Source organism: Mastacembelus armatus, chromosome 13, assembly GCF_900324485.2.
Source record: "Mastacembelus armatus chromosome 13, fMasArm1.2, whole genome shotgun sequence".
Taxonomy (NCBI): Eukaryota; Metazoa; Chordata; class Actinopteri; order Synbranchiformes; family Mastacembelidae; genus Mastacembelus; species Mastacembelus armatus.
The window spans coordinates 14,348,923-14,376,582 of NC_046645.1; the positions used below are offsets into that span (position 1 = coordinate 14,348,923).

Below are 27,660 nucleotides of genomic sequence, written 5' to 3' on the forward strand. Positions count from 1 at the left end.
ACTCTCTATTTCATGTGCTCAGCTTTTATGATTAGACACTCTTTTCCATTAATTATTATCAAATGCAAGAAATAGAAGGTACTGTATATTTGAAAGTATATTATGTAACTAACTTCCTCATGTTATGTCAGCTGGCATCACATATCAACATAATTTATAATAGATGGATGTAATTGATCTATTTTGACTTTCATTTATGTAGCAAAACCCACTAATCACTGCTTTCGCTACATTTGATTGTAATGGTGCCATGTAGGATAACCTGGTACACTGTTCTACACATTGTTTAATCTCAGCTGTACAACAGTATTCATTAATAAAGTAAATCAAGTCTAAGTTTTGCTGCTTTGTAAAGTATATATGTGGTGGGAGGCAGGTTTCTTTCTGTAACATTACTGCTAGCTTGATAGCTAGGAATAAGACTCATTGCATTTGGCCGTCCTCAATTACATAGTGAATTCATTTCATAATCAGCAGCACGATATTACATGAGGTCTATAGTATTACTATGGTTGGTACACGCTCTTGCCAGATGAATTTTTTTCGTCATTACTGAAGAGTCCTGCTACTAAAGTCCTTGCTGACTGACTCATTGTGAGTTTTTCTGTATCTACATGACCAAGCAAATGATCAGTCACATTGAAAACACACACTGAGACTAGGCATGTAATGGGGTTTAGCAGAACTGAGAAAATAGAAGCTAGTCAAAGTAGGTGATAAAGTGAATAAAACAGAAAGCAAAGGTCTCTGGCTACAGCACAGACATATGTGTTACTCAAACTGTGGTACATGTAAGATACGATACTGGATTAGCAGGATTATCTATTTCAAAATAAATTTTTCCTTTAAAAAGTCATGAAATCAAAAAAATTGATCAATCTTATGCAGAATTTTCTCTTAGTTATTTGAATTTTGATTTGTTTTTTTTTGTTTGTTTGTTTTGTTGATTTCATTGTAGTTTTTTCACTAGCAACCTTTTTATATGTTGTTTTTGTCTTTTTTATATTATTGTGATTTTAAATCAAACCAAATAATTATTTATATTGTTTTGTTTAGTAAAAACTGGATGCTAATGGGGATCTAAAATTAACCTATAGATTTATTTTGAAATTTTACTCAACTTCAGACTGTTATTGGATTTTGTGAGTGTCACTTCCACTAGCATCCACTACGTGGCAGCACCAGCATGTCCGACTGGATGTTCAGGTCGCAGCTGTATACTTTACATAGTGTATTTAAAAAGTTCATAAATAGGAGTGCAGGGGAAGTTTCATCTCTTATTTTGTGACTTGCTAACAAACCCCTAGTCATGATTTAATGAGAAATGGACATTTGAGTGGCTTTTTGTGGTGTGCTACACAAACATGCAGTACATGCACATACAAACAGTACATACACATGCAAACATACAGTACATACACATTCTGCATTTTCATTTGCTGTTTATGATAATACATAACTGTTCAAACAGCTTACTGTAATTCTTCTAATCACACTGATTGTATATAGAATCTTCCATTATACAGCCCAAGACTGAGTCCCTGTCTGAGATCAATCACCATAGGTGAAACATAATTAGATCAGTCCTCCTAAGCACTCACCTGAGAGGATAATACCTGCTGCTGTCATTAGATGCTGCACTTGTTTTTGGCTCTATAACGCTATCTATATCACCCTAAGTACTCAAGGAGATCACTTTGGATATAATCCCATGATGTACAGGAATAGATGTCTGATGTAAGCACAGCCTGTAATACAGCAGTGCTAAGGTGATCGGCAGGATACACAGTTTCACAGTTTCACCTGCTGAAGAAGCTTATTCCTTATTTTCTTAGAAAACATCGAATGAAGTGATGTGTGTATGCATGCAGTGCCTGACAGAAAAACATGGCTTTTAGGATGTGAATCCTTTCGGCACAGTTAACTTTTTGTCAGTCTACATTGTCAACCTGTTTTCTGTCACATTACTATCTTCTTCATTTTCTCATAAGGACATCTTTTCTCGGTTTGTGCACACCACCCATCCCCCACTTCCTCTTATTTGGTGTGACTCTGAGGTTTGGGTTGTCGTGACAACAGAGGACAGGCCCGTCTCTACTCTATTTGTGAAGTTTCTGTTGTTGCAAGCATATTGCACATTTGCTGCCGGGATAGGGAAGATCTATGCACCACCATCCCCCACCTGCACCTTGTCAGAAACATGCAGGCATAAATGAATTCTCAGAAATATAAATGAGATCTGAAGCTCTTCCTGTAGTCTATATATGGCAAACACCATGCACCTTGTGTTAGCATAGGTTTTAACAGGTCCAGCTTAAAAAAATAAGCTCACCCAATCTATAAGTTTATTCTTTCGTTTGATCTTTTTTCATGTTGCTCTTTCAAGTCAAAGTATTCAGTACTGTCATGGTAGAGTATTTTATCTAGAGATAACGTGTACTCGTCTACATAAATTATCAGTAGGATCAATATGCGTCTGCTTTAGTGTCTGACTTCTTTTTGAAAAGCAGGTGTCACTTTTTAACTTACTGTATGCCCTTAAAAGGGGTGAGCTCATGCTTGGCAGCAGTGGTGCATTCTGGGCGTAGGCTTTGAATTTGCATGTGTATGTGTGTACACTTCAAAAGTGCACATCTTAAAGTTGAAGTTAAATTCTAAAGTTCTGGTACTTCGAGCATTTCTAAGAAACTTTATTCATAACACGCTGAAATATGTAGCCCCGTGTTAGACACACTGATCAAAAGTGTGTGGAGTGGTTGGACATTCAACCACCGGCAGTAGCAAGTTCATGTTGACAATACATTACATCTGAGAAATATAAAAGAATTCATATATTTTACAAAATATAATTAACTTTAATAAAATGGACAGATTCACTTCAGGCCCAACTGCTGTTCCTGCCTCGATTTAACTTGGCAGTGTGTGTGCAGACAACGTGACGACATACACTTTGTTGCATGTTAGTTTCTGTGAATGTGTGAGTGTGGCTTTTCCTGTGTCAACCACGTGACTCAGACAGGGTTAATAAAAAGATCACATTCACTTCTGGGTTTTCTTTCTTCTCTGGATCCCTAACGCTGGTAAGACCATGACACCAAGTGACTTTACTTAAGAATCTAATGGGAACAGCTTTTTTTTTTTATATATCTTTTCAAATATCTCTACAAATACACGACTTACTGTTTTTATATTGTATATTGGCATAATTTTAAGCAACAATACTGTGAAAATTATTCTTTTAACATGTCCTTGTGTCATATATTAGTTTGTGAAAATGTGCTTTTATACAGCGTGTCATGTCTTCAGTCTTTGCGGTGGAACGACGAGAAGCTACTGATGTACAGTGTTGTCACCCATAAAGTAGAAAGCACTACTAAACTTCATTACACAGTGTAGTGTTTCCTACTTTATGGATGAGTATACTGTTGGCTGCAGAGAAATGTCACCGAAGAAACGGCGGGACAGTGTGAAAGTTTTTTGGCCAGTTATGAAAACCTGCTGGAGTTTTCTGTTGCTTTTTCATGCATTTCTTGTGTTCTTTGGTCATTTATTACAAGACAATATGGTAATAAGGAATCAGAACAGAAAAATTAGTTAAAATACTTTAGTAAAAACACATGTCAGTATAGTAGCTGAGATCTATAGCTCTGAAACATAAAAGTTAGTTTATATTCAATTTCTAATTGACAGTTCTTGTTATTTGAATATTTATCATTTCATTCTTACAGCGTTTTTGTCTAATTCTCTGAATGAAAATATTGAAAGCCATTTTTACAAAATATAAACAGGGTATAAGGCAAAAATGGACATACTACTTTGATACACTGGCTTGCAACAAACAGCATATGATTAAGGCTACAATAATATATCCATTGTCATCATCATATGATTAAAATACTTAAAATGAGCCCAGACTGTAATATATTTTATATAAATAAAAATGTATATTTAGTAAATTTAGCCATTGGCTCCCGCTGGACTTTTTGTGATGATGCATGTAAAGTCGAAACAAAGTGAATAAAATGAGTCAAATAAAAAGTGAGAATGTGATGAATTTTTAACATCGGTTTCGATTTTTTATTTGTAATAAATTATTTGGTAATTTTCATAAAAATGTTTCAATAAATTAATTATTTCCTAATTATATAAGGACTCTTTTCACTTTGCAGAATCCTAATCAGCTCTCAGAATACTGATAAATAGCTGGTTATGTAGACCCACAGATATAAAAATTAAAAAAGAAAATGTTGACACATAAAACATTTTTACTATTTTGTATAAAAACTGATGCCTCAGTATGTCTGAGACTTGGCATTTACAGGAAACATATTAGCGTGGCGTTGTCTTCATCTAATCCCAGGGTAGAGGCTGAAGGAAGTTTGATGGTACCAAACCTTGTCGTCCATGAAGATCCCCCTAAAATAAAAAAAGAAAAAAGAAATTAAACTTGTGCGTGAAAGTGTAAACTAAAGTGTGAACTAAACAGCAATCACTGTGCTGTAATTCTAGCAGTGGCACGCACATAAAAAAATCCATCCTGATCCATGTCACCTAACACATATATGATGTCTCCTGCACGAAAGCCCAGTTCGTCCTGTAAGAGATGACAAAAAGTCAGTCTTTTTTTCATGTGTTAGATATCATGGTCCATGTATCAGGATACATCAGGGTGTATCATGCTTACTTCACTGTCCAGGTTGGGAGAACTTTCCCATGGATCATAATCAAATAAGGCCACCATTCGTCGAACAACCACATCATCAGGGATCCTGGCTGTGCTACTCAGAGCTGGGGTTAAGGACATACCTGTGGTATAAAACGCAAAAGCACTGCTATGAAATCACACAGTTAAAAAAAAAAAAAAAAAAAAAGTCTGATTGCACGCACAGCAGTGAAAGCTACAAACCCATGGAAAATATATGGTGAGAGCTAAGAGCTACGAATTAAGTTTACTGAAAGAAAGTGGTTTAATTTAGTAACTTTTACCATTCTCTTATTAGTTATAGTATTTTTTTTTTTTCAGCTTTAGTAACTTCCTACAATTACTCACTTTCACCCCAGGGAGCAGCTCAGTGCACACAGCCTCGCACAGATGAACTAGAAACATCTGTTCAACTGTAACGCCACCATAACTGCTGATGGCAGAATCATATTGTGAGATAACTCTATATTAGGCCTTCGCTGATGTTCTGCAGTGGTGGAAAGTAACTACAGATGTTAACTCAAAGTACTTCAGCACAGTTTTGCTGTATGTGTACTTTCTTATCATGACACTCCATACAAGTACACGACATTTCAGAGGGAGATGTAATTCCACTATCAGCCACAATCACATCGCAAACAATGATTTTAGACACAAAATTGGACACAAAAACCTAAACAACTCAACTAGGTGATTAATTTCCTTAGTTAAAGAAATATTTTGTGTGAAAGTCCAAACTGTTTCATGGTTGGTTTCCTCTTCTCAAATGTGAAGAAATGAAGCATTTTGTTTGTCCTATAACATATGATAGAGCAAATCATTGTATCATTTGGTCAAAACAAGATATCCATATATTTTATAAGCTAAACAACAAATCCATCCATCCATTATCTATACCCACTTATTCCTTAACCAGGGTCATGGGGACCTGCTGGAACCTATCCCAGCTCTCTTTGGGTAAAAGGCAGGGGTACACCCTGGACAGGTCACCAGTCCATCACAGGGCCACATAGAGACAAACAACCTCACACACTCACACTCACTCCTATGGGCAATTTAGAGTCACCAATCAACCTGACATACATGTTTTTGGACTGTGGGAGGAATGAAAATAATAGTTGCACATGCAGCGTGAGATCTACACATACAGGGGTCATTTCTCTGCAGTGTTTTATTTTTATTTTACTCTACCAGGAACTATAATACCTTTTACTCTGCTTCATTTATGTGACTGCTATCACTGCTCTGATTTCACCAACAATAAATATTTTGTAAATATATACAAATGGAAGATCTACTAGGATTTATAAGAGGTTGCCAATAGGAATGATAAAGATGTAGCTTTTCATCCAAATATAATCACAGGAGAGTTATAGTTTTGACAACAATATACAACATACAAGATAATCACCAGTTTGCTAAAAGTGTTATTTTCTCTTCATACATGTGCAAAATGTTCAGTAATTTATCATGATTATACTTTGAATATTATAAGTACATTTTGCTGCTAAAAAAGACATTGCTACTTTTACTTAAAGGATGTGAGTATTTCTTGCAGGCCTGCTGTCCTCCCAGTGTGTAGGACCAGACTGTCCTTCAAAAACAGAGGGTTGATACCTGTGTGGTCCACAGGGAGGAATCCCTGCTGTATCAGTAGATGCTTCAGGTAGTCATCCTCCACTGGTATTTCAGCCACCATGTTACTTGGCACATAACCAGAAAGACCACCTGACTCCCCATAATAGAAACCATCAGAGTCTCTGTCTCCAGACACCTAACAAATAAAAAAAAAAAAAAGACCTTTAGTTTTCATAGATTTTGAGAGAAAACAATGTTTGTGTGTGTTTTTGTATACTGCAGGAATTTACAGGCTCATTAGAAAGGCAGCAAATCACATCATTTGCAGGTAGAAATAGTGACAGGAAACAGAGAAGAAAGCTCATGTCTTTGTTAACATTCGACCGGTCTGATTCAAGCACAAACAGGAAACGCCATCGTGCTCTTTCAAAGAAGCCTCTCGACTGATTCAGTGAGGAAACACAGCTCAGACTCATGAGTTACACATGCAGGTGCACTATATAAAACCTCACGGTATAAGCACCGAATAGAACACTTAGAGTGTGCGAAATGACAGAAGTGAAACACGTCACATGGTTTTTACCTTGATGATCTGGCCTGGTACAAAAGGCAGCTCTTCTGCAGCCATGTCATGGTTGGGAGACATTGCAGCAGGGTTGTAAGGATAAAGTGCCACAAAGAGTCGGACGGTGGGTATGGACACCTGACTTGCAGTCTCAAGTTCCCATTCTCTGAGATCTTCTGGAGTAGCAACCCTCACTTCATCTGGGTATATCAAAACATCCAGCTCCATCCTCGTCTCCATTTACAGCAGCGTGAGCAGACAGATGGCTGCAGCAGACAGCAGAACTCTCCTTACCCTCATCCTAATTTGAGTTAACTAAGCTAAGCAGGAGGAACAGTAATCCTCTTTGAAACAAGTGGATAGATCCATTAGTTCAGCACCGCCTGCTGCACCGTTAAACTCAAAGCAAGCAAAACGCAGAGGTTTTAAAAGGTTCCAAAAGAAAGTTATTTGATAAGTTATTTGGTTATCCTTCCATCAAGGCCCACATTAAGTGGTGCAAAAACTTTTGACACATTTGTAACTAATCATCCAAAACTTTTACCAGCAAAGATGAGTGACCCTGTGGTTTTTGGGGGCCCTAAGGATCCAGTGTTAACAGTGTATTTCTGCAGAAGGTGTTTTCCAGATGTACATGGTCAGTCAGGTTTGCTCCAAGCATTGGGATCTATGAGTAGATGAAAAACTTATGAACCCTTGATTTTCTCAAAAAAGGAAATTATGCTTCATAAGAAATAGATGTTCAAAGAAAACAATGAAGTTCAAGCATAACCATAGGAATGCACTAAAATTAAACTTTTGCAGAAGTTCTGGTCTCACACAATGGGCCTCACTTCTTCATGTATTCAGGAAGAAATACAATGACATAAAAGAAACTTTGAGACAACAATAAAAACACAAAAAAATGAATAAACTACCTCTTTTAAGCAAGAGAAATGCAATATTTATATTCCTCTAAAAATCAAGTCTTGGTTAAGTCTGAACAGGGTTTTTTTTTGTTTTTTTTGGCTTGACTCTTCCTCTTACCGTGACTTGACCCAGTTTCCGTGTCACTGAAAGTCAACACTTCCTCTCTTTACCTGTGGCCAGGCCAGTGGGGGATTATTATCTCGTCCAGCAGAGGAAGGGAGAGGTTGAACAATTGTGTGTGTGTGTGTGTGTTGACCAACATGTCTGAGGGTGTAAGGGAAAGAGTGAAATAGTGAGAAACATATGTAAAGAAAAAGAAAACACAGAAAGCCGAGAACTAGGGACAATGCATGGTGGAAAACACCTGACACTTTTTTCAGACCAGGTTTTTGGTTATATTTTTGTTTTATTTATCCTAATTGTTATTTATTTTTTTAAATTGACATGACATCCCACATTTAACTGATTTTTACAGATAAGGCAAATGTATGAGAAACTTTAAACAGCATTCATCTTGTAGCAGTGCCTTTTTTTTTTTTTTTTTTTTTACTATGCACTCTGTGTTGATGAGGGTGTTGGTGAGCTCCTGCATGCAATAAGTCTTTACTGTAATAAGCTGAATTTTATTTAACTGCCACTGAATAGTTGCACTGTAATAGTGTGCACTTATAAACTGTGAACCTCTCTGATTTTTAACAACAGAAACATCTTTTCAAATGATGTAGAACCTGTCTTAAATTTTCATTTACATGTTTGACCAGAAGAGGGAGCTGTGAATGGCAGTTATAAAGACTCCACACAGAAGGGTGAACCAATTTGCACTCAGTTTAACATGATATGTCACCATGTGTGTATTTAAAGATGATGTATTTACGTATTTTTACTGAAGTAAAAACACCAAAATCTCATTTGCTATATCCTTAATTACAAGTATAGGTGCTGAGCCAAAAATGACACTGAAGTAAAAGTATTTTGAGTAAAGCAGGAAAATGGCCAGTGTGAGCTTCTACTGTAACTACAGTCTGTGTTTAAACTTCATTTCTTATATCCCACTTTTACATTTCTTCAGAAGATTTCTATGTCAAATCTGAATTTGTACAGTGTCTACAGTGTTTCTAATTATTTGCCGACCTAAAAGAGACAGATAAACAGGCTCTTGTTCCTGGCAGTGTAGAAAGCTTGGTGTTTTAACTGACAACAACCAGAAACTTAACTGAGCAGTCATTAAAGCTCAAATCTCATTCTGATCTACCATAAATCCAGAAACTGTTACTTATGCCTTCAATTCATCTCAAATGAGTCTCTTTTTCTCTGTAGCCAAAAACAGTGCTTGTTTAAATTACACTTAATATGAAACAGCTGCCAAACAATAGGCACCAACAAACAGGAGTGCATCACACCCATTTCAGCATCTTCCCACTGGTTTCCAGTTATTTTTAGGACTGCATTTAAAATTGCATTAATTATTTAACATCCATCCATCATCTATACCCACTTATTCCTTAACCAGGGTCCCAGGGACCTGCTGGAGCCTATCCCAGCTCTCTTTGGGTGGAAGGCAGGGGTACACCCTGGACAGGTCACCAGTCCATCACAGGGCCACATAGAGACAAACAACCTCACACACTCACACTCACTCCTATGGGCAATTTAGAGTCACCAATCAACCTGACATACATGTTTTTGGACTGTGGGAGGAAACCGGAGTACCTGTAGTAAACCCACACAAGCACAGGGAGAACATGCAAACTGCACACAAGAAGGCCGTGTTGCGAATCCAGGACCTTCTTGCTGTGAGGCAACAGTGCTAACCACTCATCCACCATGCTGCCTATTTATCTTATGCCAATGATGGCACATTACTAATTATATTTTAGAATGATTCATATTATTTTATTAGTGAGATAAAATGGAAATACCTACTGAAATCTCAAACACAGTCCTTGAGTTAATGTTCTTAGTGGCAATCCACCACTGCCTTTGTATATCCAGCACAACATACAGCTGCACACATTCAATCTCACCAGCAGAGTATGCCCTTTGCACATACGGCCTGTGCTGTCGCCTCAGATGACAGTTCAGACACGTCTGGTAAAGCTGCCCAGAAAAAACATTTCACGATTAAAACAAATGATCAGCATTTTTAAGAGTCAAGCTGTGGGATGCAGTGATGCCGTTTAGAAACGCGTAAACACAACCTCCCCTATTTCCCCCTGGCTGGCTGCGCCTTGCAGCTACACAGCAGCAGGACTCCATTTCCCATAAGGCCTTTAGCCCAGCTCTCATGCATGCATCCATCCATCTCTGCACTCCTGGGCCTCTGGGTCCATGTATGGAGTGTTACATCATTGGCACAGACACCCACCTTTCTGAGCGATGACGCAGCCGAGGGAGAGAGAGTGTGTGTGAGGAGGGAGGGAGGAGAGAGGAGAGAGGAGAGGGTGTCCCGTCTGCACGGAGCACACAGACAGACAGCAGGGAACAGCTGCGGCGTTAGGCTCGCTTAGGATTTCACCGCATTGCGATTTAAAATATCAATCATTTTCATCCCCAAAACCCAAGTAGAGCAGCTCGACCAAGCAACCACATATCAGTTTTAAAAAATGGTCGATCGCGAGCAGCTGGTGCAGAAAGCCAGGCTGGCTGAGCAGGCTGAGAGATATGATGATATGGCAGCTGCTATGAAATCGGTAAGTCCGCTCAGAAAACGATAATAACTGTGACTCATATATATATGTGTGTGTGTGTGTGTATAATGTGTTATCATTGCTGCGTTTGCGTAAAGGCTCGTCCTGCAATCTCGACATTGCTGGCCGTAAATCTGGCGCTGCACACGTTTGATATTACTGCACTACGACGAGGCGTCATAATGAAATTGTATTAGTAAATGTTTCTTGTCCTGTCGCCCATTCACGGACAGCTCAGTGCATTTTTTCTTTTCTTTTTTTTTTTGTGTGTTCCTCTTAGCCGAGTCCAAACCGTCCGCTACTTGGGCGGTGCCTTTCCGTCGGCCGTGCCGTTCAATTAAACGCTATTACAATGAGACGCACGCAGGCCTGAGCGTGATCTCTGCCTTTATATGACTCTGCTCTGTTGCATTTGCTGCTTTTTTTTTTTTTTTTTTTTTTTTAAATCCCCATAATCTTCCCTTTCACCACCCACCTCCCTCCTCCGTCCATTATGCCGAATTTATGAGCGCTTCTGCTGCTTGGAGCCATGTGAGGTGGCTCGGAAAAAAAAAAAAACTCTCAACTGCTGCCGCCCCTCCTCCTCCTCCTCCTCTGCCTCCTCTGCCTCCTATGTCTCCTCTCTTTGTCACATTCATTAAAATCATATACCTGATCGCAAATCTACTCGTTGTTGAACCACAACTCAACGCTACGAGGCATTTTCGAGCATGATCGCTCCATGAAAACGCTCCAAAAGGAGCCGTCACACGCGCGCTTTGCTCCAAACAAACGTAGGAGGCAGTAGACCCTCTCTAGAATATTCTTTGTCATATTGCAGTGAGTGAATGATCAGATTTTGATTGTAAAGCTTTGTTTTCTCCTCTCTCCTCCACTAAAGTCCTCACGCGTCCTCATGTCTCAACGTGTGCATGTGCGGTTTGTGCGTCCGGGCCCCTTCCTCCTGATATCCAGCAGCGGTTTGAAGGCATTTTTGGGTTAATGGGCCTCAGTAATAGTGGAATATGTGATGCAAAGAGGATGATAAGGGTGGCCTTCCTCAGCTCGTACTGTCCAGCGTTAGGCCTGAGCCTTTGTCCGCTTCTCAGTTTCCCCCTTTGCCTGTCCCCTCTAAGAAATCCAGGGAACTTGGAATCACCAGTTGGGTTTTTAAAAAACTGCTGTGTCACACCAGCTAGTACTGAAACCAGCAGCAGAGTCAGGGTCTGAGCCAGGCCTGCATGAGCTCAGTATAAATTAAAGTTATTGTACTGGCCTTAAAACCAGGGAGATTTTTTTTTTTTGTGTAATGATCTTCAGGAGAGCCAGAGTCAGCCCCTGTGGGTTTCTGGCTGCAGGAGGTGGGATGATGTGTGTGAATGGGAAGGATTCCTTTCCCTTTAAACAATCAGCTATGTCAGTGCCGTCCCAACTAGGCCCTTATACAGGGGTGTGTACCCTCACCCTCTGATCTAAGGGAATCCCTTACTACAGGCCTCTCCTTTGTCTTCCTAATGAAAAATATACATAACAGGTTTTTTAGAACATATTTTTATACAGTGTCCACAAATAATGATTATTTATATTAATAGTTATAATTCTTACTTAATCGTTTATTCCCCGGGACCGAGTGACGTCTTCAGATGTCTCGATTTATCTGACCGCCAGTCAAAAAACCTCATATATTGGGCTATTTTACTATAGTTTACCATAATGAAAGATTAAGAAAACTAGAAAATATTTACATCTTTGTAGTTGAAACCAGGAATTTTAGGCATTATTGCCTAAAACTCTTTAAAACGACTGATCGACTATGAAATTAAGTGCTGAATATTTAGTGTGAATCAACAAATTGATCATTTGACTGTTTCAGCTCTGCAAAAGCATGTTGGTGCTTACTATCATGGTTTATAATTTATCTCAGTGCAGCCAACAAAATATACTGTTTGATTAATCAATGGCAAATATGTGCAGATGAATGCATTTTTATATATGAATAATTGTAATTGAAGTGATCCAGTAGTAATGCATAATATATAGAGCCTATTTGATTCTGTAACAAATCAGCTGAATAATTACATTGACAGAAACCTGCTTCATTTAGCTTCAAATGCCACGTTTGTCCTTTGCAGTTCAGTGGGATCAAGATCTTTGTGACATAGTTTTGAACAACAGGTAGAATGATGGCCCCTTCATATCTATGGGCTCAGCTCTCCTCTCCATCCCCTCAGTGTGTGTGATGTCGGCGACCCTGCGCCATCTTTGTGCTCCTCTGCCTGTGCAGATACTGGCAGAACAGCTAATCAGAAAAAAGAACCAGGTTCTAACAGAAAGTAATAATATAGATATGTAATAGTACCACAGTTCGTTTGACTGGTACCCTGCTCTAATCCTGATTGGTCAAAATCTATCTTTGACATTGAACTCAGAGTGATGTCATGGCGTGACAGGTAAAAAGGTCAGCCTCAGCTCTGCAGAGAAGGTCACTGGGACATGTGAACTGGTGATGGTTTTCACTTACAGTGCAGCTGCCTCCAAGTGCTCGTGGGAACATTTTAACCATCCCACCCCCCCCCCCCTTTTACTTTCCCAACCCCCTTTCCTGCCAACTATCTTGAATATCATTTCCCACTAACTAGTATTAGCTGTCCACGTGGCAGCTGGAGCTACTGGTGCGCTAAATGAACGGATTGCCATGGAAACTGAGAATTGCACATGATAAGTGAAATATTGCTCTTCTTCTGTGATGTGGACTGTACTGTAGGTCCGATTGCTTTCTTGTTAAAAGGCAGCATTATTTAATAAATAATCCTGCAACCAATAATTATTTCAATTATTCAATCACCTGTTGATTTTTTTTTTTGATGACATGATTTAATGTTTAACGCCCTTGTCCAGGCCTTATCCTGGACAGTCAGTGGTTGGTATATTGACCCCAAAGCAACAAGGGTATCTCAAAATACCGGTAGTTATTTTGTTTGTTTTTTTGTCCAAAACTGAAAGATACTCAATTTAGAGTGATATAAAATAAAGAAAAGCCTTATTTTTGAGAAGCTGGAACTATGAAATGATAGTTACCAGTTTATTTTCATCTAATTTCTTTGGAGATACTTTGGAGAATATCTCACATAGATTTTTATAGAACGTATACGCTCAATGACTAAATGGTTCTTATTCTTCTCCTTCTAGGTAACAGAGCTGAATGAGGCCCTGTCCAACGAGGAGAGGAACCTCTTGTCTGTGGCCTACAAGAACGTGGTCGGTGCCCGGCGCTCCTCCTGGAGGGTGATCTCCAGCATTGAGCAGAAAACTTCTGCCGACGGCAATGAAAAGAAGATTGAGATGGTCAGGGCCTACCGGGAGAAGATTGAGAAGGAGCTGGAGGCCGTGTGCCAGGATGTGCTCAACCTCCTGGACAACTTCTTGATCAAGAACTGCAGTGATACGCAGCACGAGAGCAAGGTGTTCTACCTAAAGATGAAGGGCGACTACTACCGGTACCTGGCTGAGGTGGCTACAGGGGAAAAGAGGGCCACCGTGGTCGAGTCATCAGAAAAGGCCTACAACGAGGCCCACGAAATCAGCAAGGAGCACATGCAGCCCACCCACCCCATTCGCCTGGGCTTAGCTCTCAACTACTCAGTGTTTTACTACGAGATCCAGAACGCCCCCGAGCAAGCCTGTCATCTGGCCAAGACCGCCTTCGATGACGCCATTGCTGAGCTCGACACCCTCAACGAGGACTCCTACAAAGACTCCACTCTCATCATGCAGCTGCTCCGAGACAACTTGACACTGTGGACAAGTGACCAGCAGGATGACGAGGGAGGGGAAGGCAACAATTAAAGAGAATCCACACTTCGAAAAAAAAATACGAAGGGCCGGTGGACTTTGGCAGCCGCTTTTGCCGATGATACTACCGCAGCAGCAGTTCTTTATTTTTCCATGTGTTAAAAGAATCAAAGAATCAAAAGAGAGGTGAGAGTGGAGGTTAAATCTTAGTTTAAATATATATAGAAATATATATACAGTTGAAAGGGGCCTCCGTCTTCTTGATTTTCTCTTTGACATTTGCCAAAACCACTGATATGTCAGTCAATCAGCCTGAAGTGGTTGTTGTTGGATTGAAATGGCAGCCTCACACTGGCATAGGAACTGATCTTGTTCTGTCAAGATAAGCTGCTTTGTTAGGTTTTTGTGTGATAGAGATGCATTTGAGTCACTTGAGAGAGAAAATGCTTGAATGGGAATGCCTCACACAACTGGTTTGCATTGGTTCCAGTGGTAGTCTATATATATGAGAAAGGACCCCCGCAAGCAATTGATATTAAAGTCACACTAACGAGAAAAAAAGAGCATTTTAAACCAGTCAATTCCTCGGAATTTGAAAGAATAAATTACACAGGAGTGAAAATGAGAACTGGCTAGACAAAATTGATTCCTCCACTTCTGTCTAAAATGTATTTGGTATCTCACAGATTTAGTCTGTTTTGTCACTGGAACCATAGGTTCTTTTGGAGGTGAAGATTACTAAAGGCAGAGACTTAATGATATAAAACAAAACAAAAAAAAAAAAAGACAAAAAAATAAAAATAAAAGCAGCTTCAGAGTTTGTGGTTTACTTCTGTGTTTGTTTTATTAAATGCACTTGCCTACTATACTGTTTCTTCAGTGTAAGATGATGACAATAATATCGATTATTCAATATTGTGCATGCTGGTGATGTATTTATATACAGTAGCTTGACTTTATTAACTTATACTGTGGGTGTTAAGTATTCATATGATTGAGAAAAACAGGCTTTGTCTGAGGTTGATTTCTAATTTCTAATTTATTTTTTGTTATGGTTTTTGATTTGCTATACCAAAATGGTGAACGTAAAAATTGACCTGTAATGGGCGTTGCTATAGTGACATGCAATATGTGTATTTAATTTGTTATTGAAAGAAGAAAAAAAAAAAGGAAGATAACAACCCACCGGTGATCACTTTAATCTTACCATCTGGTGTTTGTCACATTGAAATATGATTATGACATATTTTGTTCTTTGAACAGTATTTAAGTACTTTTTTCTGTCATGCTATCCAGTTTTAATAATGGTGAAGTTTTCAGGCTCAATGTTTCTGTTATGAATTCACAAACATGGACCATATTTTATTTCTGAAAGTATACATTTTTGTTTGTTTGTTTTTTTTTTTTTATCTTTTAGCTGTTCCTGAGTGACAAAATATCTTGAATGTGAGTCATTATGTAGCAGTTGCACAAGAACCGAAATAATAGCTATGATAATAAAAAAGAATATGACTAAATTATACATACACCATTTCTGTGGTGGTCTAGTGTATTGTTGTATTGTCACCCATAAGAAAATTAGTTTTTAATGAAAATCATTTTCTAGGGAAAAAAAAAAATGCTTTATTTTGTTCCCCAAGTACAGTATGTGCTTCCTTTCTGTGCCTGTATCATTATTTAATATGCCTCATCTGCAAGTTAACCAGAAGTTTACGTTTCTGCAAGCATGTGTGCAACATGTAACATTTTCTTCAGTCGTTCCTTACTTTTACATGTGTCTGCTCTCTGTACAGCACACAGATATTAGTCTTCAACACCAGTGCACAATACAATCACAGGGAAGCCATTGGCAGTTGGGTAGAACTGGTTATTGATTAGGAAAATATGCAAATTCAGTGTTCAGAAGACACCTTAGACACTAAAAAGCTGCTTAAAAGCACAGAAAGCTGCTGAATAGATTTATTTTCACAATGTTGCTAGTGCTAGTGATGATTACACTAATATATTCAATCAGATTGCAGTTTATTTTTCCTAACAAGTGTTAGATTTTAAGGATTTTTATTTCAGATATGCTGGCTTAAGAGAGAAACCAAAAGCCTTAAGGTCAGTCACACAACCTCGTTCCTACTGATGCATGCCAGTTATGTCACCATCATGATTCAGCCTCTCATGAGCTCACGCTGTATGTCACAGACGCTTTGATTTATTTTTAACGTATTACAAAGTTCATGGTCTCAAATGCATATCGGACAAATTACCTGAAATCCTAATGCCGGTCCGCTCACTCAGCTTTTTTCTCTCACTTTTTGTGTTTGAATATTTTGGAAGAACCATGTCAGGAGACTCTCACTCATTGCCAAGAATACACACATTGTATTCCTTTTTTAATTAATTTGTGATTTTGTTCCCCTGTGGTTTGTGTTTTTATTTGTTCATTATTTTTGATGTTGATCCTTGTTTCTGTGAAATGAAAACATACAATATCTGAGGAGAAAAAAATATATATATATATATTTTCATCACAAATATGATTAACCAAGAGATGACCTTATGGAAATTAGCAGAGATGGGCTGATAGCCTAAAATATAAACTGTATGCTCTGATAATTTTTTTGGTTTCCATCTGTTGCCCATTAAAGTTATTTATCAGTATTATTCTATATTTTCATTTCTCTGTAATGGAGCCATTTACAGTCATAGCAGACACCACAGCTCATTCCTTTTCATTCTTGATGTTCATTACTTAACAGATTTTCAACATTTCTGTTTTACAGCCTACACGTTGATGCAGTAAGTCATTATAACCTTATGCAACCCTTTGTGGGTCACATACTGGTGTGTGGTATGCGTGAGAGTAACATCCATATCTGGATGGGGTTGTGTGTATTGTATATGCCTGCACAGTTGCACGTGTTGAGTGTCAGTGGGTGAATGTCTGTGTTAGCTGCAGTGCAGAGATGCTGCCAGCTCACACGACAGCTACACTGTCTCTTAAATGAGAGTCTTTTTCAGTTCATTTTACAAATCATGAACTACATTAAGGCATAAGAAAAAAAGAAAATTGCCTAAAAACACCATATATTAAATGATCACTGCCACAATAAAATCAAATCTTCTGTGTCATGAAAGGCATAGATGGAGAATGTGCTTCTTTTATGATTTTGAGCTTAAATGCAAATTGTATTTCAGACTAAGAGTGGAGCCCTCACACTGATTGATGAGCTGAGATGACAGGCTGCTGGATCGCCCACACTTAGACTGCAGCCTCTTGCTGCAGCCTGCTGCACTGAGCCTTTCATGAGATGAAATTCTGTGCTTTGAACAGTCCTCCCTGCCAGCCAATAGCTGACTGCCTCACTGTCCACAACCACCAATCCTGTTGCTGTTGCTAGGGCTATAATAAGTATCCCACTATTAGCCCAGCTCCTTGCTGCACTGCTCAGACACCTATTGCATCCTGTAAAAAAATGAAAGCTCAAAGTACATAGGAGACATTAGGATTCAGCACCAACCTACCTTCCAGCCTGTGTTTTTAATGCACTACCACACTTTCAGGGACATTGGTGTCATCCATATTGGTAAATGTTGGCCACATTACAGATCCCAAAACACACTGGGGCCTATCAAGTGACATGTAATTCAATCTCCAGCAGCTACAAATCTAACAATTAACAGATATGAGTTAAGAAGTGACATATAATTCATGCTGTTTACATAAAAAACATGCAAATTTATTCAAACCAGTTCAATTAATTGATGCAGTCTACATCCCCAGAGATTACATCATAAAAGTCATATCGGTCTATGGGATACTTACAAATCAGAATATAGGCATCATAAAGCCATAATCCTGTCACCAAAAATTAAATGCTATCGACATCGCCTCATTGAATTCCTCATCAGCATCAGTGGACTGTCACAGTTATGCCACTTTGTACAGAAAAAGTCCTGAAGATCTGTATCTTCAATAATAAATTAAAAATAAACCATAAAAGCCAGGTGGATTGTGACGATGAAACAGGTACGTTATTTTTGTCCTCTGTATTTTATGAGCTCTTTTGAGTTTGTAGAAAGGTAGTTGGGTACATGCCCCATTCTCCTTTTATGTCATAGAATAATAGATTCAATGAAAAGAAAATAGCGTTTAAAACATGTTGGGAAATATGCTGCTTTGAATAAATGATCAAATAAATAAATAAACAAGATTTAACATGCTAAGTTCATTAGTTTAGAGGTGCTGTAGCTGCAGAGTCAGGCTACACAGTCTACAGAGACACTGGAGTGGCAGCAATCTTCTCAATTAATATTTGGCTAAATGCAAATGTTCCAAAACTAATCCTTACTGCACAAAAAAAAGGCTTTTGACTTTTTGATATGGTCTTAACCTTGGTGAAGTAAAAATCATGGTTAATCCTGCACAGAATTTGGTTGACAAATGAGTCATACAAGCAAAATGGCAACCCGTGACTCATAATATAAGCAGGAAGTGGTGATGTGTTTTTATACCGTTTATGTTCGAAACATGCACAGCTTTACTGACAAGCTCAAGAGTCAGGTGTGGACCCAAAAGCAGAACAAACACAGGTGTGGTCTTAGCAGGGACTGAAAAGTGGTTGCTCCCATGAAGCAGGACTGCAAAACAGGTTGAGGCTCTGGGACTGGACTTGAAGGTTACCACAGGCTTGGCACCCTGAAATTAGTGAAGACAAGACCCAGAGCTTTAAGGCTGGTGATCCCTGATCCTTCTGGGTCTTGACAGCCGCGTCCCTTACAGCTGCAGAGATCCATAGAGCAGGCAGAATAGCAGGATGAAGACCTGAATGAGGAGTAGGCTGAGGAACAGGCTGAGGGGCTGGATAGGCTGCAGAGCAGGCTGTGGAGACAGCTGAGGAGCAATGAATTTCAAGACAAGTCCTAGTAAAGGAAGGTTGTTGCAGGATTGGCAAGTTGCTAGTTCCCTCATCACTGCTGGACAGGGGAAGTCCACAACAATGCCTCTTTACCTGAGAAATGACCCTTTCCTGACAAATGTCCTAAAGAACTCCAGGTCTGGGTCATAAGGGAGAAGGTTAATTGAGCCTGATTCCTAGCCTCTGTGGGGCTCAGAGAGAGGGCAGAACTTAGTGGTTAAGGGGGTGCCTGAGGCAGAGGTTTTGGCCTCGAGCATGACTCTGGAGAGCAGATAGCAAGACCGACTGAACTAGCCTTAAATGAGCGGATTGTAGCTTCATGAAACCAATTTCGGCTATGGAGGCCTTGAGCTGAGGAACAGCAAATTACAGCAGACAAACCAATAATGAGGGAGCGGGTAATGGTGGGTATATATAAAGAACCAAAACAATCAGGTAACCAAAACCAGGAAGTAAATCTGAAGGGAAACACCAAGGACAACATAAAGTGGGCAGTCATGGAAAAAAATAAATGTCTGCAATCAGAAATGCAGAAGCACTGTGACATTCTCAGAGCTACTAGCATGCCTTTAAATTCTTTCTTTCAGCAAAATTTTTTTTCCCTTTTCTTGGTTATTTTAGACTTTAATGTCAGATTATGTTTCTTCTCAAATTTTTGTTTTGCTGTAAAAAATACAAAAAGCTTAGTAAGTGACTTTCTTCAAAAATTATTATAAGGATTGACTCTTTATTATATAAAGCTGTGTGTAGGATCCTTGCTTAAAGTGTACGTGTGCCCAAGAGCCAAAAAAAGGTGTCCACCTACAAATACTCAGATTAATACCTGTAAGCAACGTTTCCTTTGTAATCGCAAACCACCTAGAATTGTGTGCACCTAAATCAGCCTCATATTCCTGTACACATCAATGCAAAACACCTCATGAAGGCTGATCTGTGTATTTATAAGCCTGACATGCAGTTGTTCTTTTGTTATAGTGAATCATGGCAACACGTGAGAAACAAAAAGACACTTGTGCTTAAGATAAATATTTAGTTATCTATAAAGTTCTGCAGTTATGTAATGGTAAGGTATTTGATTTATTTCGCACAGTCAGGTCATCTTGTCCTCCTCCAGTGCTCCCAGAATGGACATTATGATGGTGAGAGAGCACTAATTAAAAATATAGTTCTATATTAATTCCCTTTGTTAATGCAGCATTTCTTGCTGTCTAAGAATTCCTGGCCCATTGATCACAACCAAAAGTAAGGCTGTTGTGTCTAGTTTTGGGGTATTGGATGAAAGTGACAGCTCTGTGGACTGGTCACTGGATGGCAGCAGCAAGTGAACAAACAGCAATGAACATTGACTCACAAGTAATTAACACTTCACACATTTCCTGAAAGAATTTCAAAGCAAGATGAGTAAAGTTTGACCACACTGGGTTTTATAACATTTGTGATTCAGCTCCTCGCGATCTGCACCCCAAAGATGCAAAAACGATAATAGCTGTACAGATCCAGAAATATCAACCCATTAAAGAGAAAAAGAGGGAGTAAAGAGAAAGGCAGAGGAAGAGGTGGCCAATGTAGAAACAGAGAAGAGAGACAGATCTATAAATAGGCTTCCCTGCAGCCTGTGAGTAGACAGTGAGTAGACGAGAGACATCAATGTGACAGCCTCTCCACTACAGAAACTATGGGCCTCTATATGGATACTGAGGGTTCTTATCAGTCCGGCTCAACAGTTTTACCCCCAGATCAGCCCACGCTTGACATGACACAAAAACACGCAGATAATACAAATGATCTTCTCCCATGTTTGTTGTTTTCTTAAAGCTCATTCCACCCTGCCATATTTTTTCTCACAGCGTTAAGGTATGATAAGACAAAGAAACACTGCTGACACTTTCTGGCACAAAGACAGCTGTTATGCATGACTGCTGCAAAATGAATTATTCAGACCAACACTTAGACTTTGTATTATTTATCAAAAAGCACCACAAATGTTCAGCTGAAGGTTTTTAAGAGACTATTTTAGGCAGCGCTTGTCCCACAGCATTGCAGGATATATTGCGTCTCATAGCCTCTCCATCAGGCTGCAACATATAAGATTGCTGTTGTTTCATTTTGTTATTTGGTTTTAGGATTTTTCTATTATTAATATTTTTATTTTTTGTGATTAAACTACCGAATTATACTGGAGGTGATTATTCATAACTACAGAGGTTTTCGTGATGAACAGAAGTTTTTAAAGGGTGAGTCTAAAATTAAACCGCCCACCCCCCACCCCATCTCACAGTTACGTCATTCTGCTTGTTCTTTCAAGGCCTCACAGTCACACTACATCCCCTGACAAAATAACATCAGCTTCAAAATGATGCAAGTGTTAAAACTGTTCATTACATTTATTAGACTTCATGAAGATAATTATTGTAAATAACGATCCGTTCTCAAATACACACTTGAAGCCTAAAACATTTAATGAATCTCTAAAATTGATAAGCAAGCACAGAATGTCTACTGTGAAAGATAAAGTATGACAGAAAGAGTGCATAATATTTTTTAATACTTATGATAGGAGTAGATGTGTGCCAAAAAAACCCTAATAATACCCTTCTAAACCCGAAACTGACTTACTAATGGAGCTGCAGGATAGATAAAAATATATCACTGTCACCAGTTTACCTAACCTGCTTGTGTTTCACCAGCACATATTGTAACTAACAACATACACAAACAGAGCTGAAACGTTTAGTTGATTCATTGAACTGAATTGCAGAAAATCATGGCAAATTAAATATTTTTTTTAATTCAAAAAGACCACCAGCTTCTCAAATTTCCACTTGACATTTAATTGTGTGAAATATTTTACTTTTTATTGGGGTATTTAGGTGGTCAGTTGGACAATAAGAAACTTAAATGTAAAATTTAAATAACATTTTTAGCAGGATAATTGTATTGAAGTGCTATTGCTAAGTGGTACTTTCAAGTACGCCAAGCATTTTTTATTGTATTTCTTTTTTTTTTTCTTTTTTGGTTTTAGCCTGCAAAACATGACTTAAATATACAACCTTGTGCTCTATAGATAATATAATATATGTGACAAGGGTCACTGATGGTGGGTAAGTGAATTTTTGCAGCCGATCCTAAAGCATCCAATCCCAGAACAGAAAAATGTGGGGATGAAATGATATCACTTGTCTAACAAGATCTGGTGTAAATCTGCACATTAACACATGCACATGTAACATCTATTTTGAAAGTCTAAACTCCAAACCCAGATGTTCACAGTGTGATAATTAACTCTTAAATGTCATGTGAAGAGTATTATGGATTCATCTGTTAATGCTGGATGTGGAACAAAAACCTTTCACATCTAATTATGAAGTAGCTCTACATTATTTTTGCCTTTCTTGCTCTGCATTTTCCACTAGATTCTCTCCTACGTATTCTTTTACCTTGACAGTGTCTACTCAGTCATGCTTTGTTTTACAATTAGCTCCTCAGGTGCCAACTGGTTGACAAATTTCCCTTCTAGTGTTTTTGGGTCTGTCTGATGTCTAAGCTGGTGAGTCATTGTGTATGTGGGCACAGGGGATTCCCAACAGTGCAAGGAAGAACAAAAATAAATAAATAAAAAGAAGAAGAAGAAAAAAGACCCTTCCCTCCTTTGTAGCCTGAAGGGGATGTGCATTTCAGTTGACAGCAGGCCACCAGGGTCAGCCACGTTGAACATCAGTCACAGAAAAGACTGAGAGAGGGGATGGTGGTGTGGCTAAGTCTGAAGGGGTGAAATGTGCTGTTGTGAAAGGAAAACAAGGTTAACAGTGAGGGTCAGTGTTTAGCTAAGTATCCGAGGCTGAACTGCAGCTGGCTCTGGATGTGGAAACTGAAAGGAGTCTGGGTGTGGAACCAGACAGTGAATCAAAGTTTCCCCTGCCCATCGATGCAAGAATTACACTACAGTTACAGCCCAAAAATAAAAACCTAAGTATACATCTCAACACAGAGAATATACAGTAGAATAGAGTAGAATATAATAGGATGCTGCATTAGTCCCGAGCCAGTGTGAGCTCAGAAAACAGAGCAGTCGTACAGTGAAGTTAATACTTCATATGAGCGCAGTATTGTGCTGTTGCATGGCAACCGTTTCCACAGAAATCTTTGCTCAGAAACACTCCTCTTTGGTCTTCACATAACAGCAACCAGCACAAAAAATGAGCTGACTGCAGGACTATGGCTCTCATGAAAGCTTGCAGGGGCTAAATGCTTGTTTGTTTGTTTATTTTTGTGACACAAAAATGGAAAGCAGCATGGAGGCCTGTGGTTAGCACTGTTGCACTGCTAACCTTTCTATGTGCAGTTTTCACGTTTGCCTGTGTGGGTTTTCTCCGGATACTGCAGCTTCATCCCACAGTCCAAAGACATGAGGTTTGGGGTTAGGGTAACTGGTGACTCTAAACTGCCCGTAGATGTGAATGTGAGTGTGAGTGTTTGTCTGTCTCTGTGTGAGTGTGTGTGCGTGTGTCAGCCTGTGATAGACTGATCTGTTCAGGGTGTACCCCACTGATGTCACACAATGTCAGCTGGGATTGGCTCCAGCCTCCTGTGACCCTGGAGGAATTAGCGGTAGATAACGGATAACGGATGGATGGCTAACTAGGCAAGCTAAGCGAAAATGTAACATAAGAGTTAATGAGGTTATTTCATAAGCTAAACCTTGGGACTGCAGGCTACAGCCCAGCAGGATATAGGATATTTAGCTGTGATGGAAAATATGCACTAATGCAGCTTTTATACTACCTTACAAACACAAAGAGCAGTAACTGAAGTAGGTGAAGAGGCTTTTAGGAAGGCTCGTAGTTGAACTGCATAAAAGAGATATAATCTGTCAAACCTCAATGTAATATCTTATATGGTGATTATTAATGCCCCATATCTCACATACTCACAGACATTTATTCACTAATGTTTTTGTGCTGTTTATATGTTAATGTGATACAGTAATTATTCTGAGATTGGCTTTTTGACATCTCATTCTTCGACAGTTCACTCCTTGGAATATGGAACATTACCATATATCACTCATATCCATAAAACTCCCAAAATGTCCATTACATCCTCATGTTTTTCTCTTCATCATCTGCTGCACCAGCTAAAGAACTTCTGGTCTTTAGTCGATGTTTGTTTCCATTGTTTCTGTCCCACACTGTACTGTTCAGTCCCAGCAGCAGATACTATATTTTTCCACCTACTACACACACCTCCAGAGAAACTTCCATGCCCAGTGTACCTCAGTAAAGCCTGTCTCTCAAAAAACCAATGGAGTTTCCACAGCTCAAGCTGATAAACCTGAGGTTTGTGCTGATCTGGACATTTCAGACAGTAATGCTGTGATAGTGACTGGCAGTGGCATTCTTGTTCAGCGATTTTACATTTTGCAGCATCATGCCTCCTCCTTCTCCTGGAAACTGAAATATCTATTTTTGCACCACAGTTCAAGGACAGAAGAGAGCAGTGCTGGGATACAATTTGCACACTGAGTACTTGTAGTTCACTTCAGAGGACAGTATTGTACTTCTTACTCCACTACAGATTCAGTTTATTATATATATATATATTTAAATATATTATATATATATATTTAAATATATTTTGATGCTGATTCTTAGATAAAAACTTTTACTTTTATGTATTTCTAATTTTTAGTGCACGACATATACCTGTAACACTATTCCTACACTGTTGTATTTCTGCCTTCATTTGAATAAAAAATAAATAATATAAATAAAACTATTTCTTCCACAACTGTGATTCCCTCTACTGTTTAAAAAAAAAACACAACAGAGGAAAATAAGTAACTTTCAAAAATTCAATCGTGATATGCTTTGGAGTTTTGTCATGAGGAGAAATATCAGTTACTGTAAAGGAAAAACTTACCACCCAATATCTCTGATACCCTGTCTTTATAAGGATATTAAGGGTTTATTTTTGTTCTACATTACATTTCTTTCATTTGTAGTAGAAGTTCTGAATTGTTTCAGTCGATTCCTAAACTATAAAACTATTACTGTGGAAAAACACATAAATCTTTCATACTTCCAGGAGACTTGAGGGTCATCAGGGAAGATGTCTGCTTGAACAACCATCTACAAATACATTCCAGGGTAACACATTGCACATAATGTAAATAATCTCTGAATATCCTTCACAAATATATCACTGACACTGGTGATACCTTTGGGGAGTACCATTTAACCTTAGCACTATACTGTGTGGCTTAAAACACACTGTAACATAGCTGCTGTTAGCATATAGAAACATTTTAAATGTTAATTCACAGAATCATCTTCTATGAAGACATATTTTAACTGTTTTACAAGACTGTCATCAGTTTATACCCCACTCTCCATTCATGGGTGCTCAAAAAAGTTATAGATGAACTGAATATATGACCAATAATATGAGCGTATGTTGTAACATGATGGAGTATGACAGTTTCATCATGAATACAATAAGGGTCTATAACTTAAAGTGTGTACAGGCTAATATTTGGATGATGTTTTTTAATATCTTCTAACTGTATATCGTAAAAGAGAAACTGGTCAGAGCAGTGTCCCACCCAGGGTCTTGCTCAAGGTACTTCAGCTCTGTGGGTTACAGCTGTACACAAGGGGTTTATGGTTAATCTCTCTACCTGCAGCACACTGCTGCCCTCTACTGGAACACAGAATTAAGTGCATTTTATTCTGGAGCAGCCTTTTACAGTTTATATTTGTATTTCAGAGATATGAGATCCATTGTGGTGGAATACGTGGCAATGTAGATTTATATGTATTTACATGCAGACTAGGAAAAGAGGGATTAAATATCCAGAGAAGATACACTGGATAGAATAAAACATCTCTCTTTTTTTTAAAGCTTTTTTAAAGCACATACAAGTAGCACACTGGCACACAATCTTATAGAGACTTGCATTTTCACACATGCTGTTTTGTCCAATTAACTTCTGGCGCATACATTGCAGCAGCCCAGCTAACAACATCAAACTGGTCTGACCCCAAATACACACAATAATTACACAGAGGTGCACAAAACAACACCAAAGCAGCCCAGTGCCATCAGCAGCAGCACCAACAAGCACACAGTTCAGCTGCACACACACACACACACATTCTAACATAAATGGTAAATAACAGATTAAGCAACAACAGAGAACATCAAGTTTGAACACAATAAAGAGAAAGAAATCCTACCTTTAAGCAAACAGCAGAGACCAAACAGGTGTCAGAGAATGTTGACCTCTAGTGTCAAGTTGAGTTTTTCCACAAACAGCAGGAAATGAGGCTGATTCCTGAGCAGATGTTTGACTAATGCTAACAACAAAAACAATCAATGCCAGTGTTAACAAGAATTATGCACCTCTGGGTGCTGGTAGATTTCTTGTTTGTCTCGCAAATATTATCATCTTTGGCCTTCTTTGTAAGTCTAAAATTAGTAACATTTGCCCTTTTTGCCTCCATGTTGACATTGTTTAAAGTAAAATTGACTAGTTTTATACTTCCTGTGAAATCTGCAGCTACTGAAAAGACCTTAATCATGTTCGAGTCATGGATGTATCCCAGGCTAAACTTCCTCTAGTGTGCATTGCTTCTTCTTCTTCTCTAATGTGAATTGCTGCCAGGAGCACTTGAATTTTTGAAGCCTTTGGGGAGCAGCTCAGGTCTCTTCTGGGGGGTTTTTCTGATTTTTCTTCTCTGAGCTTTCCACCCACACAGTTTCATTCTTAATCATTGTTAATCAGGTAAAGCAAGTCAGCTGCTGCATCAGTGTTTAGCAAAATAAATCTACCAACATATAACCAAGTGATCAGAGGGCCCAGAAATCAGCCATAGTTAGTGGAGACAGGTGAGGAACAGAACCAGCAATAAATGTATGCTTTAAATATACAGGGAAAATCATTCAGTATGGGACAGAGCATTATTCAGTTTCACCTCTAAAGCTAAATTCAATGAACAGTATTTTAAATATGAGAAAATACAGCTTTTGTAGAGCAGAGGGAGACAGCATGTAACCAAATAAACAGTCCTTCCACAAACCATGCAATACACAAGAATAACAACTTTAACCATGGTAACTGTAAAGTTACAGTATAAACATAAGCAAAAACAATGATAACTAGACTAAAATGTTAAACTCACCCTAGCAAGACTAAAATGTGACTAAAATAATTATAGATGTTCATCAAAAAATTAAAAAACTCAATCAGGTTCAGCTGCCATATTTAACACTGATCTGATCAGTAGGAACTCCAAGGACACAAGTGAAAATGATGTTGTAAGGCTGCCATCTAGTGGGTCAACACAACAAAACTGTTGTGGCACTGTCTGTAATATAAGCTGTATATATACACAGACAATCATCTCCGCAATCATTCAAACTCAGTGTTTAATATAGTGCTTTTATTATTTTCAACAGCTGTAGGAAAATGTAAAAATATCTTCTATATAAAGATTATTTACATTTTTAATAACAATGCATAGTAAATAGGTTACGGTA

General features: G+C 38.6%; 2 protein-coding genes across 2 annotated transcripts; one reads left to right on the forward strand and one right to left on the reverse strand.

Moving 5' to 3' along the window:
• Positions 1-4,089: 4,089 nt before the first annotated feature.
• Positions 4,090-8,426, reverse strand: LOC113144794 (RIMS-binding protein 2). Its single transcript, XM_026331022.2, has 7 exons — positions 7,872-8,426; positions 7,390-7,512; positions 6,864-7,111; positions 6,320-6,476; positions 4,685-4,806; positions 4,523-4,594; positions 4,090-4,416 (listed from the first exon to the last, which is right to left on the reverse strand). Exons 3-7 carry the CDS (start codon positions 7,083-7,085, stop codon positions 4,351-4,353), a joined length of 639 nt encoding a protein of 212 aa, XP_026186807.1. The 5' UTR covers positions 7,086-7,111; positions 7,390-7,512; positions 7,872-8,426; the 3' UTR covers positions 4,090-4,350.
• A 1,748-nt stretch (positions 8,427-10,174) lies between these two features.
• ywhag2 (3-monooxygenase/tryptophan 5-monooxygenase activation protein, gamma polypeptide 2) lies at positions 10,175-15,743 on the forward strand. Its single transcript, XM_026331011.2, has 2 exons — positions 10,175-10,444; positions 13,610-15,743. Exons 1-2 carry the CDS (start codon positions 10,358-10,360, stop codon positions 14,264-14,266), a joined length of 744 nt encoding a protein of 247 aa, XP_026186796.1. The 5' UTR covers positions 10,175-10,357; the 3' UTR covers positions 14,267-15,743.
• Positions 15,744-27,660: the final 11,917 nt, after the last annotated feature.